General features: G+C 44.2%; 1 protein-coding gene across 4 annotated transcripts in view; it reads left to right on the top strand.

Moving 5' to 3' along the window:
* LOC144122121 (rifampicin phosphotransferase-like) overlaps window positions 1–18824 on the top strand; it is a 798972-nt gene that overhangs the window by 96339 nt on the left and 683809 nt on the right. For all 4 annotated transcript variants that reach the window (XM_077655660.1, XM_077655659.1, XM_077655661.1 and 1 more), the window contains exon 7: window positions 11281–11333. In XM_077655660.1, the coding sequence (XP_077511786.1) occupies window positions 11281–11333 (53 nt within the window). The remainder of the gene's footprint in view (window positions 1–11280; window positions 11334–18824) is intronic.

Here is an 18824-nt window from a genome sequence, read left to right as displayed (position 1 = left end):
AAAAGATGTTTTTTGTGTCGCCGAGAAATCGTCGCGTCATTTAGTGTTTAAAAATGTTTCTATTTCTTCAGCGATGATTTTCGCGAGACCAGTGCACAGCAGTGTGACTGACTAAAGAATGACAAGGGAGGCAACAGGGAGCCATGCGCATCCAGCTCCGATTTCTTTGGGCACATGAAGGCATCAGTGGCTTATCCGTCCTGAAACCTAAACTTGACAAAACACAAGGATTCGCGCTTTTTTTTTTCATGCTGTCAATCCCATATGGGATTATAACAGGAAGGGCATAAGTTGAATAGTCTAATAAATAAGCACAATAAGGCAAGCAAGCATAACACAAAGGTAAACACTCAGCGTTGTGAGGGTATGATGTTTAACAAGAACTCAAGAATAGAAGTAAATGTGTATAAACTTTCAAATGGACGGAACAGACAACAGTAATCAAGGAACAGAAAACAGGCACTGGAGGCCAATGAATCAATATTTTAAAAATGAAAGGCAAAAATGTAAGGTAATGCAACGGAAGAACATCTAGAAATACGCACACAATGAACACGATCTGTGCCTGACTGGAAGGTGGGTACATATGCAAAGGTGCGTAAAGTATTTATTCAGTACCCAGTTGGTGTTCGACGAGGGCTACAAAGTTATTTAATGATGAGCAGCTTGTGATGGTTGGGTCAAGGATATTCCATTCGCGTATGGTTAGCGGGAAGAATGAGTGTTTAAAGCAGTCGGTCCGGAAAGTGTACTCGTTTAAAGTATGAGAGTGCTTATGGCGTGTGGGCCTGGTATCTGTAAAGGATAAATATGTAGGAGTGTCAATATGCAGCTGATTATTGAGCAACTGGTGCATGTATCTAAGACGTGCTAGTTTGGCTCTCTTCTGCAAGGTAAGCATACCAGCTTTCTCTAGTAGGTCAGTTGGTGAGTCAGTTTGGCTATATTTAATAAAAATGAATCTGATTGCCTTCCTTTGTACTTGTTCTAGTTTACTTACATGTTGTTTAGTAGAGGGAAACCAGACAATTTTTATTTATTTTATTTGCATTTATTTCAGTCATGTACAATGGCTGAGGAGAAAGGAAAAAAAGCCGCGCACGCGGCTTGACAAAGCTCCCATCGCCCGTAGCGGCTTGGCACGGCGATGACAGGACGCAGTAAAACAATAACAAGAGAATGCATGAAATAACAAATATGTACAATATCTTCATAACAGATCACCAGAATAGTCTCGGTACTGTTACACACACGCAAATGATAGTTTAATCACAGCACATGGATACTTAGTTTATTTTACAGTTGGATATGATTCATTCTTTTGTAAGAACATATTTCTGACAGCGTTATATGAAACGGAAAGAATGGATTGATTAGTGAAAGCATTTCTATTAAGGAAAGATGGCAACACATACCTGAGTGTTTGAAAACCGTAATTTGTGCGTGGACAAGGTACATACCAATATTCGTAGTGTCTTGTGTTGTGAACAGCGGTATTTTCCCGTAGATTCGCAGGGTCAGAAAAAAATGTGGTGTCACTATGTACCTGAGATTTGTACTGCTGAATTACACGGTACTGATGAATAACCCTTGCATCCATAATGCGGTATTTTGCAAATAGAGCACTCGTATGTGCTAAGTATGTGGCACCCGCAATTGCTCTGGCTGCATTTTTTTGTAATGTCAAAACCTTTTGAATAATAGTTTGCGTCGTTGTACCCCAAACCAAATGACAATATTTAACATGAGAGTCAAAGAGGGCATGGTAAATAACAAGTTTAGTCCTAGTAGGTATCATGCACTTTAACCTTCTGAGTATGCCGACAACGCGAGCTAGCTTACTCTCCATTTGCTCGATGTGGTAGTCCCATAACATAAATTCATTGAAGTGAACGCCAAGTGTTTTTACAACATTAGTTATTTCTATTATATTACCACCCAATACTAAATCTGTATGTACAACCCATTTGACATTTTTAGCTCTAAAAAATATCGCCTTCGTTTTCCGTGTGTTTATTAGTAGGGAATTTTTTTCAGACCATGAGTTAAGTTTTCCCAACACGCTATTAGCCTTTTCTACTATATCATTCGCGTTGGTGCCGGTCAGAAATAAAGTAGTGTCGTCAGCGTAAATTACGTATTCTGTTTCGGAGTCAATCTGTACTAAATCATTAATATATACATTAAATAATAAGGGACCAAGGATACTACCTTGAGGTACACCGTGCTTTATTTTATTGTAAGTTGAGCGATGATTATCTATAGAAACGTACTGATATCGGTCAGTTAAATAGCTGGTGATAAGAGATAGTGCTTTGTTCCGGACACCGTATGCAGAAAGTTTAAGAAGAAGAGTTTCGTGATGAATCCTATCGAAGGCTTTGGAGAAATCTATGTATATTCCAAGGGTTATTTGTTTACATTCAATATTATTTAAGATTATTTCTTTTTGCTTCATGAGAGCCATTTCAGTAGAGGACTTAGGTCTAAATCCAAACTGTCTTGGAGTTATCACGTTGTATTTTTCAGGAAAATTGGAAAGTCGTAAATGTATTGTTTTTTCCAAGCCCTTAGAAAAAATAGGCAATATAGACACTGGTCTATAATTACCAAGATCGTTTTTCGAACCACCTTTATAAAGAACAACTACTTTTGCTATTTTCATGTCCGAAGGGAAAATGCCGGTAGTCAAAGACAAGTTATAAATATAAGTTAAAATTGGGCAGATAATGTCCAAGACGTACATAACAGGTTTCATTTTCAGTCCAAAAGCATCTTCACTGTTTGTATTGTTCATGCCTTTATATATATTAAGCACCTCATTTTCGTCACAACATGTTATAAAAATACTGTTACTTGTATGATTCGTAATGTAATCCAATGCCATATTTTGTGTTCACTATCAACAAGTCCACTGAAATAGCTATTAAACTTATTTGCGAGTGCGAGTCCACTATAAATAATGCCTTCCATTGTAATACTGTCAATTGTATTTGTAGAGTTAGGGTTCAAGACTCGATTCAACCTATTCCAAACTTTCTTTTGATCGGTCAGACCAGCGAACTTGTTAAGGTGATATGCATTCCTCGCTTTTCTTAAAGTTAAGTTCAGTTTGTTTCGGTACCTCTTGAACGTTGCCCACGTTTCTGGACTGCGACTTTGAAAGAATTTCTGATAGAGGGAATTTTTCCTGGCAATCATTCGAAGAATATGCGAGGTAATCCAGGGTTTACGAGCTCGTTTTGGTTTCTTTACATCTTTGTACGGAAAACTGTTACGATATATAAAAGCGAATATCTTCAGAAAACAACTAAACGCTATGTCAGCAGTCAATGCAGCAAAAACTGGTTCCCAGTTGACGTTCATTATTTTGCGTCGAAATGTTTCTAACGTGGTTGGGGTGATCTGCTGTATTTTTACATTTGTTTGTTTACAGGTTGATTTTAATACAGGCACACTATTACATACGCTGTAAACAGGCAGGTGGTCACTAATAGCATAATTAATAACCCCGGTTGAGAGCACATTTGTTGCGTTATTTGTAATCAGCAAATCAAGAAGTGTTGCCGTAGTGGGTGTTATGCGTGTAGGTAATGCCACAACGTTTACAAGACAATATGATTCCATTAGTAATGATAGTCGTGACTTTCTGGGTGTATTTTCATGCATATCGACATTGAAATCACCACCTATATATACAGTGTAATTATATTCAGTGGCAAATTGAAAAACATGCTGCATGTAGTGAAAAAAGTTCTCAACACAACCATTCGGGAGGCGATACACAACAGTGAAGAGGTTCTTATTGCTACAAACTGAGAGCACCTCATAATCAGGTGTAACCGAAGTAATCTCATCAACCTTTTCACACTGAACACTATCAAACACAAACAAAGAAACGCCTCCGCCTCTTCTGCTTGTTCTGTTTAGGAAGTAAGACTGATAGTTGAGCAGCTCAGGACAATCAACTTTGTCTTTGACCCATGTCTCAGTAAGCATTACCACAGAGAACATGAATTTAAACTGTTCAAGGAAGGCACGTAAAATGTCATGTTTATCGCGAACAGACTGAATATTCAAACATAGCACTGAAAAATGGTTAGACTGACCCTGAACCTCATTATTAATATCATTCGGAGAGAGGTAAGTATCACCCATCTAGAAGGAACTAATTACAATCAAGAGCAGTGACTCACTGCAACAGCCCCCTCAAATCGTCATCGCATCGAATCACGTGTGCCAGTTCCCCGTTCGCCTTTCGTACAAGCACTTTGTTGTTCCGGTGCCAGGCATACTTGTAGGCATTCGCATCAGCCCATTTCTTTGCAGAATCGAGAAGCGTTCTGTTCAACCGAGTCAGGTTTTCTACGATTGAGACCTCAGAGTCAGACGTTCTGAGTGATTTGCCTTTCAAAAACCATTGATCTCTGAGGTTCTGGGAAGTGAAACGAACTAGCACACCTGGAACTTTGCCTTGTTTCGCGGGAAGCCTGTGTACGGCATCCACATCGCCTTCGCACAGCTCAGGAAGCTCAATTGAGTGGGCCACATCATTCACTTTTCCAAGCAAATTCTCACCATCTGACTCCGAAATGCCATGGAATACCAAATTTTGCCGTCTACTCCTCCACTCCAAATCATTCACAGTGACCTTCAGATGATTCACTTCCTCATTGTTACTACAACTTTCAAGGACAACAACTCGCTTTCGAAGTTCCTTAATCTCTGCCTCTTGTCTAGCCATTGTTTTTAACACTTCATCATATTTCTCTGACATCATATTGATCGACTTGTCAATATTGTCAACTTTTTCTGGAAGAGTATTCAAGAATTGGCCTTACAAGGGTATTATAGGCTAATTGTTTTGTCTCTGACGGGGCTAGTTTGAGGCGCCTTCTCAAGAAGAAGTCTTTTTAGAGTCTTGGATGTAATGTGAGTTATATGAGAGTTCCATCTAAGGTCATGGGATATGATTACACCGAGGTATTTGTGTTCTACGACTTGGGGGAGCGGGATATTATTAATGACATACTGAGATGCTGATTTTTGTATTTCCCTGGTTATTGGTAACGCGGCGGATTTTTTTACGTTTAGGTTCATTTTCCAATCATTACACTATTTATTTACTGTTTCAAGGTCGTCCTTCAGAGCTACATTGTCTGCGGCTGAACTGATCTCGCGGTATATTATGCAATCGTCGGCAAAAAGCCTGATGTTAGAACAAATATTTGATGGTAAGTCATTAATATAGATGAGGAACAAGACAGGGGCTAATATGCAACCTTGTGGTACTCCGGATGTTACAGGCACTAAGTTCGAGTTTTCCTGGCTAAGCGAGACGTATTGTGATCTGTTTGTTAAATAGTCTTTGATCCAAGTAACTATGAGGCTAATTCCTAATGCAGATATCAGATTCATTATTAGTTTACGATGGGATACGCGGTCAAATGCTTTCGAAAAATCTAATAGTAATAGGTCTATTTGTCTTTGATTATCGATACCGGAGGATAAATCATGCACTAATTCAATTAGCTGCGTAGTTGTGGACAACCCCCTTCGAAGTCCGTGCTGTAATGGTGATAAGATGTGTTCCCGTTCCAGGTATGTCGTTATATGTTTTAGGATGATGTGTTCCAGGAGTTTACAAGTCGTGGAAGTGAGTGAGATGGGCCTGTAGTTTGCGACATCATCCTTGTTTCCGGATTTGTGTATTGGTATGATTTTTGCAATTTTCCACTCATTCGGAAGAGCACAGGATGATAATGATTTGTTAAAGATTATGCATAGATATTTGGCCGTCCATTCGGCATATCTCTTAAGAAATGAGTTCGGCAGGTTGTCTGGGCCTAGTCCTTTCTTTATGTCTAAAGCAAGTAATAAATTTAGTATTCCTGACTCGGTCACAGTGAGTGGTTCTAGCTGCTTTTCGTTGCTGTAGTTTAAGTGTGGATCAAAACCGTCATCTTTAGTAAAAATCGATTGAAAGTAGTTGTTTAGGGATGTGGCAGTAATATGGTGTACTTCTCTTGAGCCTTCAGGTTCACTCTTTTTAGGGTTTATAAAATCCCAAAATTTCCGGGGCGCGTTCCAAAAGCTTAGGAAGCGTTTCTGCGAAGTAGTTAGTTCTGGCTGCTTTGATTTTTAATTTCATTTTTTGGATGGCTATTGTAAGTTGATTTTTTGCTTGTGGATTTGACTTCAATTGCTTTCGCAGTCTTTTCACCTTCCTCTTGGCGTGAATGATGTCCCGCGTAATCCAGGCATTTTGTTACTTTGTTTTCTTTGTTTTAGTTGGAACAAAACATTGAATGCAGTGCAATACAATGGTTTTGAACCTAAGCTATAACATTTCAATGTTTGTTGAAGCGTTGGAAGAAAAAACCTCGAAATGTGAGAATTCAAAATTCAGGTGATCTAGAATACTGGTGTCGTCTGCGTTACAAAAATCAGGGTACAAAATTTGCGTTTGAGACGAGATTACGGCATCATGGACGGGAACATTGCATAAAACCAATTTGTGATCAGATATTCCATCTAGGGTTTCAGTTTGAGCTTTGTCAGTAGGAAAATGATTGCTGAGAAATATTAAGTCAAGGATGTTCGATGCGAGTCCCTGTGATCGTGTGGGTTGATTTACTACTTGTGATAGGTTGAAGTTGAGCATGAAATCAATGATAATTTCTGAGGAAGGAGAATTAAACTCTAACGTCTGCCAGTTGATGTCAGGAAGATTGAAATCGCCGAGTAGTATTAATCTGGACCCAAAAGCATAGCGGCGCATGTAATTATATAGACACCACATACAGTCACGATCGGCTGTAGGGCTGCGGTAAACACATCCAACGGTAATGCTACGTGAGCCAAAGATTAGTTTGCAAAATAACGCCTCGACGTTTTCGACGTCCGGCAAGACTGTGTATGGTATTTTATTTTTGATGAAGATAGCCACTCCGCCGTCACGTGTTGTTCTATCTTTTCGTATGACAGAATACGTAGGTGGCGTACTCTCAGCGTTCCGGACATCGCATGATAGCCATATTTCGGTTACGGCCACAAAATCAGGTTCCAGGCACAGAAGCAAGTATTCCAGTGAGTCTCTCTTGTTTATAATACTGCGGGAATTTATGTTTAGGAAGCTTATTTGGGACGGTTCGCTTTGTGACGGGTGCGCGACGCCGGTGCATCTGCCTGTTCGTTTTTGTTTCGCTTGGGGGTGAATCAGGCTCCTGTGGAACGTGTGAATCTGTTTCAATGAGTACCTTATCGTTTCTTGTGTCATCCCAACGGTAAAGGTTTCCGTTTATGCGTATTTTATCGTATACCAAATGTACTTTGTCTCCACTATCCTTACTTGGTTTTGCACACTGCCATAGTTTCCTCCTGATATCGCGTACCCGTACCGAGTGGTCTTCGCCAATTGAGAAGTCACTCTCTTTTAGTTTGTGGCAATTTTTCAGCACTCGGGCTTTATCCCGGAAGTTCAGGAATTTCATTATTATTGGTCTGCTCTTTTTCTTTCCCGGCTTTCCTAGCCTATGTATCCTTTCGATTGTTACAGGTTTAATTTTGAGGAGCTTGTTAAAGATGCTTTGGTTCACTAATTTGTCAAGAGAGTCGTCGCTCTCTTCAGAATCATCCGGGTCACCGTAAACTATTAAATTGTTCCTTCTAGAGCGATTTTCTAAATCGTCAAGTTTCAGTTCAAGGTCTGAAACCACCCCCTGCAGGCTGGCCACCTCGTTCAAACAGCGCGAGATCTTGTTATCGAGGATAGCAAAATTTTCTAAGTTTTCGTCTATGGAAGTTAAACGTTTCTCCTTGATTTCTTTGAGGTCCGTCGCTATTTCTTGAAGTTGTTTCATCACTTGGGCCATGTCGGGGCCAGGGTTTGACTCGATGTCTCCAGCCAACAGAAGTTGTTTTCGTACATAAGGTGCCAAATCATACAGCAAAGGACACAGCAGCCTTGGGCACGGCAGCACTACCAAGAATGGATCATCTGACCGAATACATTTGCCAAATTTTTTGCTCACCTGCAAAAAGTAGACGAGCGGATTATCGTACCGCATGCTTGCAGTGCCGCCGCGCCCAAAGGTGCCGTGATGCCTGTGGCGTACTTTTATACGCGTCCGGTTTGCCGCCAGGGGTGCGCCGAATTCTGAGTCTGCGCTCTGTGTTCCAGTAAATGGGTAGTCATGGTTGATGCCGCGGCAGTCCAGCTTTGGTAAAGCCGTCAGCACGTGGTATTCACATTCATCGGAGAGTCGGGTTAACGATGACTGTGTTGCATAGTCTTGCGGTCCGTAGGTTGCTGGCACCAGCAGCAAGGTGACAGCTATCTGCAAAAAGTAGACGAGCGGATTATCGTACCGCATGCTTGCAGTGCCGCCGCGCCCAATGGTGCCGTGATGCCTGTGGCGTACTTTTATACGCGTCCGGTTTGCCGCCAGGGGTGCGCCGAATTCTGAGTCTGCGCTCTGTGTTCCAGGAATTGGGTAGTCATGGTTGATGCCGCGGCAGTCCAGCTTTGGTAAAGCCGTCAGCACGTGGTGTTCACATTCATCGGAGAGTCGGGTTAACGATGTCTGTGTTGCATAGTCTTGCGGTCCGTAGGTTGCTGGCACCAGCAGCAAGGTGACAGCTATCTGCAAAAAGTAGACGAGCAGATTATCGTACCGCGTGCTTGCAGTGCCACCGCGCTTTTGGTTGACAAAGATTCCGAAACCATAATATGCAGGCCACACGTGCGGAATTTTGGGCACAACTAAGACCTTCAGAAAGAGGTAACAGTTGCATTATTGTGCCCTCTGTGTCTATACTTTGTAAAGAATCTTCGTTTCTGGCCCCACACCGCCACAAGCTACCCGTTTGCTCGATAGGTTTAAGCTTTTAAATCTTTCATTAAATTTGTGTTTTAAAGAGACGAGTCTCAGGCGTGAATTGCTCGCTGTTGTTCTTACAATATTGCAAATCAGCTTACTTGCGGGATTTTTCAAGCTCACGGGGGCGTATGGGCGAAAGTTGACTGCCTCAACGAGTAACGATTGCCTTGAGGACAGAAGTAAATCCCTATCGTTGGCGGTACGCCGAACGGAAATATTTGTGTGCCTGGATCGAGAGTATTTGGTTTTATTTTTGGTTTCCACGGAGCTTGCCATACCTGGCCGCTGAGTAAAGATTAGCTTAGAATTAGCACTTTTGTACGGTCTCTCCTGTCCATGCCTGTAGTTTTTATGCTCTACTAACGTCAGAGAGCATTTGATAACCAAATCTACTAGACCTTTCATCCACCACTGCTTTACCAGCCACAAATGCTTGTATGTTTAATTGACAGTCGCGATACGGAAGTGTTCAAATTTCTTTTACACTGATAGAAAACGGCACTTAACGTCGTTTTCGGCCTAAAAAGGTAACGTTCAGGAGAATCTGAGAACACAGAGTAAACTGTCTTGTTTCCAAAGCTATTTGCGGTCCACTGACTTGTCACGGGCTTCTGTCATCTCGCAGGCCTTAATCGTTGCTATTTTTCCTACACGTAGAGATTTTCTTCGAAGTTGGCTACCCCTGAACGTTTAGCACGCTTGCCAGCATGCTGTCCGCACCAGTGTTTGTTGTCACGCAGCCTCTGATTAAGGCATGCTCCGGGTTATTTTTAACCACCTGAGTTTTTTGACGTGCAATGACATTATGGAAAACATGGGACTGTTGGCATTTGACCATTATCGTCATACGACTGCACTGGGCGGGATTCGCACTGGCGTCCTTGGGCTCAGCTGCTGAAAGCCTAAAGACATAGCCACTAAGGCACCAGGCCGGATCACGAAAGTAACAGGTAGGGGTAGAAATGAAAGGTATTCAAGTAGAACTTATTGCTGGGCTAGTTGGTGCATGTTACTAAGAAATGAAGCGCCAACAGAGACAATACGTAGAAGTGACACGGACAAGAATTGTCCGTGACACTTCTACGTATTGTCTCTGTTGGCGCTTCATTTCTTAGTAGAAATGAAACTAAGAAATAACTGAACCAGTGCGCATTGAATCATCAATTGATTCTCCGAAGACTTAGCAGTGTGTCCTGCATAATTCAAAACGCTGAGTGGTGTTCTTCGCGTTTGGCTTTTCAGTTTCTTCTGTTTTGGCTGCGATAATAATTCTCCCATTCATTAACCATCAAAATCATAGTTCAATATAAACATAAGTCCCAGCTCAAGGGTAATATAAACAGTTCTTATAGACCTATGTGCACTCTCTGCTAGATATGTTGTTTGTCATGCTTGCCCTGTTTTCCCCGTAGCCATAATAATTTGATTGGGATAATTTACTTCATAGCACTCTAATTAGGTTGGGCCAGTCAATAATGGTTCAAGTATATTATACAGAATCAATACCATGTGCTTAATTTTTTTAACCATAAAGCGGACACGAGAATAAACGGCATATATCTTTGAGGGAAGCGGACTTGAAATGTTGCACAGGGTCGGCACTAAGAGCAGGGGTAAACTCATTGGCGTTTCAAAACTTTACGAAGACAGGCCAAAATAGAGGGAAATATATTCGGCATTGGTACCACAAATGGGCTAATGCGCATGAAGATGATGGTAGAGGTGATGGCATGGGCGACAGTAACGAAGCGACGCGAAGGCCGAGTCAGAAGCCACTAAAAAACGGCTATACAGTAAAATGTCAGAGGCTAAAAGCAAGACATTAAGGTACTCCTTAACGTCCGTCCAGAATCACTGTCTCGAAACAACAGTGGTGATTATAAGCCGTGCTTTCTGCTGACGACTTTTGATGATGCCTTCGCCTCTCCTTTGGCCTTCTCCAATACAGAAGCTTAAAGCATGCCGTACTTGGGGCCCTCCCGTCTGCACTGCCTGCGTTCGGACGTCAAAACTGGACTCCCAAATTTCATATCTCCACTATCCCGGAACTGTGGAATTCTCCAAATGAAAGGAAGCGTCGAGGCCAGCCGACAAGCACCAGTGCTGGCATTGGATAGCGTCAAATTTGCCCTTTGTAGTCGTCAATGGCGCCATCTGTGTTGCGAAATCACATGGCATATACAGGAAAGCGCAGCCTCGACACGTGCTGAGCAGGCCGGAAGCAGAGTAGCCTTTCATGAGCGCAGCCGGGGTGCGCGAACAAAGGGTGACCCTGTGGTCGCGCCTACTTCTGCGTTCATCGACAGGCTTTAAATTTGAGCGCTTAAGATGCGTCCAAATGAAGAGAAACAGACGGGCCTGGTTGCATTTTGTTTATTCTCCTCGTATTTCACTCCAGAGAACCTGAGCCAGCCACTGCGCAGCTTCGGACACATCATGGGGAGGACGAAGGTGAGTGCGCCCAAGTTATTCCCGGACGCCGTGTGGGCAATGGCTGGGACCAGTGGCTTCGTCACTTCAGGAGTCACTAAACATCATCTTTACAAATCAAATACACCTTAAATCTTTTGTGCCTGACCATCAGCACTAAAGATGCGATGTGGAATTTAAAATGCCCTCACTAGTGCAGTGTGCAAGGTGCGATTCGGAGATGCGGTTCATGAACAACAACTGATGCGCCATAGATCATAATTTTTCCGCATGGAATTTTTGTCGCTTGTGCTCATTTTCTAATGTGATTGCTGATCATGTGCCGTTTTTCAGGTGCTTTTTTATGTTTTACCTCTTGAATGAAATTTTAGTTGCAAGACAGCGCTTGCATTGTTCGCCTCTTCTTTCTCGGTCCTGAGCTGAGTTGAGATTTCGTATGCTACAGCTGGGATCAGCCTTCTTTATTCTTCCTGAAATTGCTGCACCGTAGCATCAGTCATATGTTAATAATGACCTAGAACCTGTCAAATCTGCCCCACTATGTGAACAGTCACTTATAGTAGTACATATTCCACTCCCGCAGTTACCATCTATGCACACATTCAATCAGAGTAGAACATAGTCCCATCAAGAAGTCACCATCTATCCACATATTCAGTCACAGTAGAATATCGCCCATGCAGTGCCACCATCCATGCACACGTTCACTCAGGGTATAGTATAGTGCACTCCAGAAGACACCATCTATGCACACATTCAATCACAGTAGACCATAGTCCGTTGCTGCTGTCACGATTTAAAGAGAGGATCATTGCCGGCAGGAATGTTAAAAGAAGGCGTGCAGCCCCCCTTCTGCATGTCTGGTTTCCACTCGGGTAGACAATGTCCTGAACTGTACGGTGAAGGGCTCCGGTCTTCTTGAAGGAAGCGAACATCACATACCTTTCCGCGGTGTACTCTGGGCAGTAAATAATATAATGTTCTATATCCCCGCACAGACCTCATAACGAACACAGCGGAGACGATGCCATGCGCGTCTTTTGCATCCTGGCAGGAGTAAGAGCAGAGCCCGTACCAATTAGATGTAGTAGGGTCGCCTGTCATCTTCTCAGTCCCTTGGTCAAACGTGGCTTGTGGGGCGCACTCCACAGGATGCTGAAATGATCAAGCACCATTTCTCTGAAGAGTGCTTTTTTCATCTTGGGGTACTTTTTTGATGCATTTTTACTAGAGCTTTATGGGAAAAGACTACCTGCCACCTCATTGTCTCTGCCTATGTGAGAGGGCACCCATTGGAAATATAGAGTAAAGTCTCTGCTGTGCAGATTCAGGACCAAGCGTAGAGAGCTTATAGACAAAGCATCAGTTGGAAAGCCGCGCTCAAACCTCTGAAGGACAGATTTGGAATGACAACAGGATGAGCCGGACAAGACCCTAACTTCCGTAAAGCCACCTCAATAGCAGCACTTTCGGCCGTTGTGGAGGATACGATAGCAGTAAAGCGTACAGACCACCCACAGGCCAAAGGTTGAATGCAAAAATCCGCTGCGCTAGCTGGTTTGACATTGTCCACAGAACCTTCCACGAAAATTTGAAGATGGTGGACATACTCTTTTTCCAAATGTTTAAGTACGCGCGAACGCGTTGCTGCCAAAGGAGAGCTGCAGTTGGCGCTTACATGGGGAATTGTGACCTTACAGTTCAGTGTCGGAAAAGACAAAGGAGGTTTCGACCGTTTCCTTTGCCTTCGAAAATTGAGGCCTTAAGAACAAAGAGTACAAAGTGCCAAGTAGGCATTCGACTCATACCTTGCCGAGCCGCTAGAAAAGAGATTGCCCAGCTACCAACTCTCCTAGGCGGCCAAGATGCATTAGTAGTCTCTGAGAAGCGACAAGGCTAAAGGGTTTCGATAGAGACTCATGAAGGACTGCCTTGTTCGCAGGCGCTTGAGGAACTCCAATCGCTCTTTTTTTGTCCTTTCTATGCAAAACTTGGAGTTCTTCATGCTGTGAAGCCGAGCGAGAAATTAAAGGTAATTGATACATTATGAGACTGATCACCAGCATTTCATGAAGTTTGACCATTGAAGAAGGATGATTTCCCCCTTGCCCGCTTGCAATTCTACGGATCACATTCAGACGCGAAGACGATAAGACAATTGCGTTGACCGCTTTTCGCCACTGTAGACAGGTGTCAATCATGACGCCCACAAAACACGTGTGATTGAATAGGCGGATGCAAAATTTACCAAGGTCTATCTTCAACCACGCTTGACGTCTTCCTAAACCTAGAAACAGAATAAATAAGGATTTTTTCACTGATAGAGACATTCCCACACGTTGAAGGTAAGCTTGTGCCGAAAGTAGAGCCTGTCCAGCTATCAGGGCTAATGGCTTGTGTTGGTAGCCGGTAATCCAAATACAAATGTCTGTAGCATATATTGATATACGCACTTGCCTGCAATTTTTTTGCAGCTAATATGGAAGACCAGCCATTAGGACGTTAAAGAGCGTGGGGGAAAGATCACTTCCTTGAGTCCCACCTCGTGATAAAACCGTTTCGTAGCTTAAGGTACTCCCTAACCGTACACGAACCGCACGATCACTGGTAAACGTGTAAATGAATCTTAACATATGGCCCCGTAGGCCCATTCCTTGCAAACTGTTCAGAATTGGGCTCTGAAGCACGTTGCCATAAGCTTTTGCAACGTCAAGAAAAATGGCTAAGGTGGAAAGGCCGAAAGCTCCCTGGTGTTCAATGTGACTCATAAAGCCTAAGACGCTATCCTCGGCACTAAGACCTCGGCGGAATCCTGTCATACATGCTGGCAGTGCGTTGCTGTCCAAAAGCAACCACGATAAGCAATCATTTTCCAGCTTCTCTACCAACTTATCTACCCAGGAGGTCAACGACACAGGGCGATACGTTGTAAGGTCCGTCATGTCTTTGCCAGTCTCCAGTACTAGAGCAACATATGCCACCTTCCATGACGGAGGAACATCGACAGTCTCGAAAACTCGATTGATTGAGGTTATGCAGCATTTGGTTAGTGATACCGTCGGGACCTGGTGCACACCGGTGGCACAGGCCACTGAGCGCAGTCGAAAGCTCCATAAGCGTGAACTGAACGCTACGCTCATGATAGACCTGGAGGAGGCAAGGGGTGTATATATATCCATTCCTGAATTACCGCGTGCAAGCGCGTCTGCACATTCCTCTGCCAAGCATGCAATAGGTTTTTCCTTGCGTATTTCAAGAGCTCCAAATGTCTTCCAAAGGAAGGATTCACCAGTAAGGCTGCCAATAACTCGCCATATTCTCGTAATCGGTAAGAACACAGTCACACTAGCGCAGAATGAGGCTCATTGGGACCTGTAGAGCTTGTTCGTGTGCCGTCGAATGGCAGAGTTCATCCAATTGAAGGTTGTCTTCCAGTCCCTGTTGTCCTTCTTCCGCATGAGTTGTCGCTCCGCCCTTCTCGCTGCGCAAAGGTTCTTGAGTTTTAAAAACGGGCAGGAAAATGATCAGTTAACTTAACCACCGTTGTTGCTGCCATCTTACTAGAAATCATTTTGTCAGTAACATCACTAGATACATGTTCGAGGTGCTCTCTCTAATTCTCCCAGTTGACCACTTTGCTGATTTTAGGGCCACGTATACGAAAGTCGGCAGCAAGCAAAACATTGGATAATGATCACTTCCCTTGCGGTTAGACGTTGTTGACAACCTCACGCGGACGTCAGGTGAATGCAGAGTCAGGTCTATAGTTGTCGCTGAGGCTGGAGGCCGAAAGAAAGTGGCGCTTCCTTCATTGGCAACACACACGTCCAAACTGTCAAAAGCGTCTACGAGTTTGCGGCCACGGGTAGTCGTGTTCCTGTCTCCCTAGACGGCATGATGGGCGCTGAAATCACTGCAGATTATTCCAGGAGCTGGGCAGCTGCCGCAGAGCTGCAGGAGAAAAAACATCCAATGCTACCTTCTTCCGCGGGAACACGTACACGCATGCAATAGAAAGGCTGCGATAGCCGGGCTTTATTCTCGCAGCCGCTACCTCAATATCATCCGTGCAAAGATCGGTAACGCTTAAAGAAACATGTGGAATTTCTCTCCTTATGTAAAGCGCGGCACTTCCTGCAGGAAATAACTTTATGTTGCAGTTTTTATGGCCGACATATTCAGTCAAACGTCTCCCACTTGGCAGGCCAGCTTCCGACAGGGCCAATACTGAGACACGTCTCATTCAAGAATAGCTTTACTTTACCTCACCAGCTTAAACTCCCAGCGCAGTTCCATAGCCATACTAACGGCACTTTTTGGTGGATATTATATCCATGATGTTGAACACCATCCATATTAGATCGAATGGATGTTTGCTGCGAAGGTGATAATCAAGGACTCAAAAAAAGCGCCACCTGTAGGAAGTTCTTCAGGTTACCAGGTGGCATCGCTGAAACATGTAAACGCAAGGCCCCAAACAAAACATGAAGAAGGCCAGACACACCTTCATCTTTGAACTCCTTATTTTGCGCAACGCACTCACAACATCAACAAAAGATGCCGACGGGGACACACTTTTGGCCGCAGTAGCTGGTTTTCTTGTCACTTGTGCATATGAGAGTCCACTTTGCCATCTAGTCTGGCTCAGATCCGGTCGCTCAGGAACATAGACACTTTCTGCTGGAGGTCGAATAACCGATTCGCATGCAAAGAACCTTGGCGTCGTGCTGGACTCGGGTCTCTTAAGGACATTGTTGGGTAACTCAACATCAGACTCCAACAGTGGGAACTCGTCAAATCCTGGCACAGGCTTCTTATTCGGTTGGGTTTTGGGACCAAATCTGAAGGATATTCGACGGTGCAGAGCGCTCACATGGAAGGCGCAGCCTCCGAAACTCGCTGGTTGATCCCCACTACTATTGGCGCAAGCAAAATCGGCCTTGCGGGCTTTAAAGTCGTGGTCGCCACCGCACCGCTTACAATGTCGATCCTTTATGAAAACTTGGGCCACATGCCCAAACCGTTGCATCTAAATCACCGTGAGGAGCTTCAGTGAAATCGACAACTGCGTTTTTTGTGAATCCCAGATCGATTTTTTCGGGGAGCTCTGAGTTGGGAGCGCATGCCAGCACGATAGAGTTGGCAGGTTTCGCAGCCCATTTTTTTCTGGAGACTCCACACGACCCACGATCAGTTTCACGTGCAGGACGCCTTGTGGTTTCAAGTAATCAGGTAGATCTCCTTCTGAATACTACTTTGGTAAACCCTTGATAACACAGGTGTTCTTTATGTAGGAATGGGGCAACCGCACTTTAACTTGATGTCAGCAATCTTAGAGCACTGCAGGAGCTTGTCAAACTGCTCTTCCGTTGAGACATCCAGACGAAGAGCCCCTTGCATGGTGATTCGACTACAAATCGGAGCTGATTCCAAAAGTAATTGAATGGCCTCGAAAAGCAAGATGGGATTCCTCTCTCTTAAAAAAATCCCTATCTTTGTGGGCTCAACCACTATCGGGATCACGACCGTTCGTTGCTTGCAATTACTCACCAACTGAAGCCCTCGTTGTCCACGTCAGCCGTATCAGCCACTGACTCGTCACCGTCCACGATCCTTAACTCATCCCCACTGAGTGATGAGGTCTCGCTGGACGTTTGGCCGTCTCCATGTTCTGGTCGCTCCACGGCTTAGTAAGCTATGGCCGCTTCTTCCGAGCCAGCCTCCTTAAATTGCCGTGGTCTCTTTAGACATGCCGGCGTCGGAGCAGCTGTACTCTTCCCATAGGGACAGTACCACTTTGAAAATGCAGCCGTCCTCGAATGTTCAAATATTACTACGTAAATTACGCAAAATTAGGTAAATAACCACAGCCGAGGTGACAGTAGGTCGAACAACGTCTTCATCTTCATTGTCCTTCCTTCGTCGGTCTTTTGTGTTCGCGCTGTATATATTTCTTTAAAAATGACCGCTAAATTCGTCCTGATGACACTATCAGCTAATTTTTTTCCCGTTTCAAGTGAGCGACAAGGCTATACTATTTAGCCTTCCTCTTGTGAGATTGGGGTACTCGTTCAAGAAATTGCTGGGTTCCACTCGTCACGCGCTTGTGTTTTGTCGTACAGTTTGCCACACGTAAAGGTAGTTAAGACAGTGACGTACCCCGCTGTGTGGGGCTCTTGTAGGTCCTACTTGGGCAAGGGGGTTGGAGCAGCCCGTCTTATAACTAAATCGACTGCAGATTGGCAAGAAGCGGGGATGAACAATAACGGAATTGGGCTTGCCCCTGTTCATGTGACATAGGTCTCATATCGAGCCTGCTAGGGCTAATTCAGACCAATTTTCTGCATCTACTTCACAACGCTCCCTTGCAGTGTACTTGAGACCAGACGCAGCATAAATTTTAGCTCTTTGTGGAAAAAGCTTCCTCCAACTGAAATTGGGCTGCCCACCCGAAATTACTGTAGGTCTTAAATCAGCCGTGACGGCGAAGCCAGACAGGCGTACCCGCATGTTGCCCATATGGGTCCTTTGTCGGTTAATTGAAAGCCGTTGCCAAATAAACGCGGTCTGTAAGCGGGAAGAACCTCGTCAAGCTCAGCAGGGGCTGCCCACACAAAAGCGCTGTAGGTCTCACATGTTCCGTGGCGCAAGCCCGGAAAAACCACGCGCCTGAAACTTGCTTACATCTGTGTTTCTGGGAACTTGAACTCTTACGCAGCGTAAATACGAGCTCTATATATGAGAAAACGCGTCAAGCCAAATGAACGGCGCAGTCGGTCCGACATTGGTTGTTTCGGGGCTGGAAACATCGACGCGCCTGCATGCTATCATGCATACCTTCTTTCTTTGCGCTAACTTGTATTATAGGCGCTCATAACCTACTCTTGTATATGATTGTTATAAAGTTCTGAACATCTCTACTCGCTTACAAAAATTTCTTAGTTATGACCCTAGCGCTCATTTGTCGTGCAGCTCAGTGCAGGATCTGTGTGATTGCCACCTATGCTGCACAAAGGACCCACAAGGTCCTGAATTCCAGTATGGAGGACAACCTAACACGGACCTGGACGCCGCTTTCGCGCTCTATGACTTGAAAGCGGCCATATCCAAGATGAAAACGTGCACGGCTCCCTGTCGCAATCGCATAACAGTTAGGTTGCATCCGAACCTGCCAAAAAAGGTATATAGCCAACTCCTAGACTACATCAATTCGATTTGGGACAGGCTACCGCTACCTTGCGAATGGAAAACCTCCCTCGTAACTTTCAGTCAAAAAACAGTACACTTTGACAACTTGAGACCCATATAGCTAACCTCTTGTGTTGGGAAACTCATGGAGACGATGGTTAGAGACAGGTTGTTTCCTATCTCTAATCCAACGGTCTGTTTGCAGACACCATGTATAAATTCCGCTCGCACATGTCGGCTCATTACGTACCCTTACAACTCCGCAAGGACACCGTCACTCCTCGGATGACCGCACGCAGAGACTGCGCTATTCTGGCATTAGAC

Source organism: Amblyomma americanum, chromosome 2 (genome assembly GCF_052857255.1).
Source record: "Amblyomma americanum isolate KBUSLIRL-KWMA chromosome 2, ASM5285725v1, whole genome shotgun sequence".
In the NCBI taxonomy this organism is placed as follows: domain Eukaryota; kingdom Metazoa; phylum Arthropoda; class Arachnida; order Ixodida; family Ixodidae; genus Amblyomma; species Amblyomma americanum.
Note: the sequence above shows the minus strand (reverse complement) of the source record. Positions and strands in the feature narration are given on the sequence as shown.